We start from the raw sequence: 2,447 nt of genomic DNA on the forward strand, positions 1-2,447 counted from the left end.
AATTATCAATTCACTTATATGGATACAGCAGTCATGCCAGAGTTTATAAATATAGTGAAATCACTGAAGATTTTTTTTGCCCCCAAAACTGAAAAAAATGACTGTGTGCCTTGTGAATTTTTTAAATGAAAAAAGAATACAAAATGATGAAGACCCTTATGTGATGATGACAAACTAGAAAATTGAAATGTAAAGGGGGAAATGTGAGTATTTGGTTCCTTCCAGCAAATTAAAGACAGGGTACATAGATTCAAGAGGTTGCGCTTTGAGGATAAATAGCTGGGCACTGTGCAGTTTTCCAAGACAGCCTCTGGGCGCCGCTGTCGACCAAAAGGAAGTGAAGGCGTCTCAATTCTGCAGGAGCGTCAGGCAGGGTGCCTTCCTGCCTTGTCCGGTGCACTGAGGACGGACGCTGCCCCTGTTCACCCTCGAGCGCCTAACTGATAAGTCTTACGCTCAAATTACAGAAGTCCAGGGTGCTGTCATTGCTTTTTAAAAAAAACATCCCAGAGAAAAGAAGCTCCGCGGAGAGTTCCTGAAATGCAGAGAGTCAGAGAAGCCGAAACGATGAAAAGTCAGGTACTGTTTCCCTTTCTGCTGTCTTTGTTCTGCGGGGCCATCTCCCAGCAGATCCGATACACGATTCCAGAGGAGCTAGCCAACGGCTCACGGGTGGGGAACCTTGCTAAGGATCTGGGGCTCAGTGTCCAGGAGTTGCCAACTCGAAAACTGCGGGTTAGTGCAGAGGATTATTTCAACGTTAGTTTGGAGAGCGGGGATTTGTTAGTGAACGGTAGGATAGATCGAGAGAAGATTTGCGGAAGGAAACTTGAGTGTGCACTAGAATTCGAAACGGTCTCTGAAAACCCAATGAATGTTTTCCACGTGGTTGTTGTAATCCAAGATATTAATGACAATGCACCACGTTTCGTTGCAAAAGGCATTAACTTAGAAATTTGTGAGTCAGCCTTACCCGGGGTAAAATTCTCTCTGGATTCTGCGCAAGATGCAGATGTGGACGGCAATTCACTGAAGATATACACCATCAACCCCAATCAATACTTCTCTCTGTCAACGAAGGAAAGTCCTGATGGAAGTAAATATCCGGAATTACTGCTGGAAAAACCTCTAGACAGGGAACATCAGAGCTCTCATCGCTTAATCCTGACTGCCATGGATGGCGGGGACCCGCCTCTAAGCGGCACCACCCACATCTCGATCCGAGTCACCGATGCCAATGATAATGCTCCCATGTTTAGCCAGGATGTATACAGGGTTAGCCTCCAAGAAAACGTGCCGTGGGGAACCTCCGTGCTGCGGGTGATGGCCACAGACCAGGATGAGGGCATTAATGCAGAGATCACCTATGCCTTCCTCAATTCCCCAATAAGTACCAGCCTCTTCAATCTCAATCCAAATACCGGCGACATCACAACCAATGGCACATTGGACTTTGAAGAAACAAGTAGATATGTGTTGGGTGTAGAAGCCAAGGATGGAGGAGTACACACAGCTCACTGTAATGTTCAAATAGAAATCGTTGATGAGAATGACAATGCCCCTGAGGTGACATTCATGTCCTTCTCTAACCAGATTCCAGAGGATTCAGACCTTGGAACTGTAATAGCCCTCATAAAAGTGCGAGACAAGGATTCTGGGCAAAATGGCATGGTGACATGCTCTATTCAGGAAGACGTTCCTTTCAAATTAGAATCCACCTCGAAGAATTTTTACAAGATGGTGATTGGTGGAGCCCTAAACCGGGAGCAGACAGCAGACTACAACATCACAATCATAGCCACCGACAAGGGCAAACCATCCCTTTCCTCCAGGACAAGCATCACCCTGCACATCTCCGACATCAACGACAATGCACCTGTTTTCCATCAGGCCTCCTACGTGGTCCATGTGGCTGAGAACAACCCACCTGGAGCCTCTATTGCACAAGTGAGCGCCTCCGACCCGGATTTGGGACCCAACGGCAGCGTCTCCTACTCTATTCTGGCCAGTGACCTGGAGCCGCAGGAGCTGTTGTCCTACGTGTCCGTGAGCGCGCAGAGCGGGGTGGTGTTCGCGCAGCGCGCCTTCGACCACGAGCAGTTGCGCGCCTTCGAGCTCACACTGCAGGCCTGCGACCAGGGCTCCCCCGCGCTCAGCGCCAACGTGAGCCTGCGAGTGTTGGTGGGCGACCTCAATGACAATGCGCCGCGGGTGCTGTACCCTGCGCTGGGGTCTGATGGCTCTGCACTTTTCGATATGGTGCCACGCGCCGCAGAGCCTGGCTACCTGGTGACCAAGGTGGTGGCGGTGGACGCAGACTCGGGACACAACGCCTGGCTGTCCTACCACGTGCTGCAGGCCAGCGAGCCCGGGCTCTTCAGCCTGGGGCTGCGCACGGGTGAGGTGCGCACAGCGCGTGCCTTGGGCGAGAGGGACGCGGCCCGCCA

At 50.8% G+C, this 2,447-nt stretch overlaps 1 protein-coding gene across 1 annotated transcript in view; it reads left to right on the plus strand.

Moving 5' to 3' along the window:
• The first annotated feature begins 385 nt into the window (after positions 1-385).
• PCDHGB1 (protocadherin gamma subfamily B, 1) overlaps positions 386-2,447 on the plus strand; it is a 3,508-nt gene continuing 1,446 nt past the window's right edge. The window contains exon 1 of the mRNA XM_011965130.1: positions 386-2,443. Within this exon, the coding sequence (XP_011820520.1) occupies positions 541-2,443 (1,903 nt within the window). The 5' untranslated portion in view covers positions 386-540. The remainder of the gene's footprint in view (positions 2,444-2,447) is intronic.

This window comes from Mandrillus leucophaeus, unplaced genomic scaffold (assembly GCF_000951045.1).
Source record: "Mandrillus leucophaeus isolate KB7577 unplaced genomic scaffold, Mleu.le_1.0 Scaffold714, whole genome shotgun sequence".
NCBI classification, from domain to species: domain Eukaryota; kingdom Metazoa; phylum Chordata; class Mammalia; order Primates; family Cercopithecidae; genus Mandrillus; species Mandrillus leucophaeus.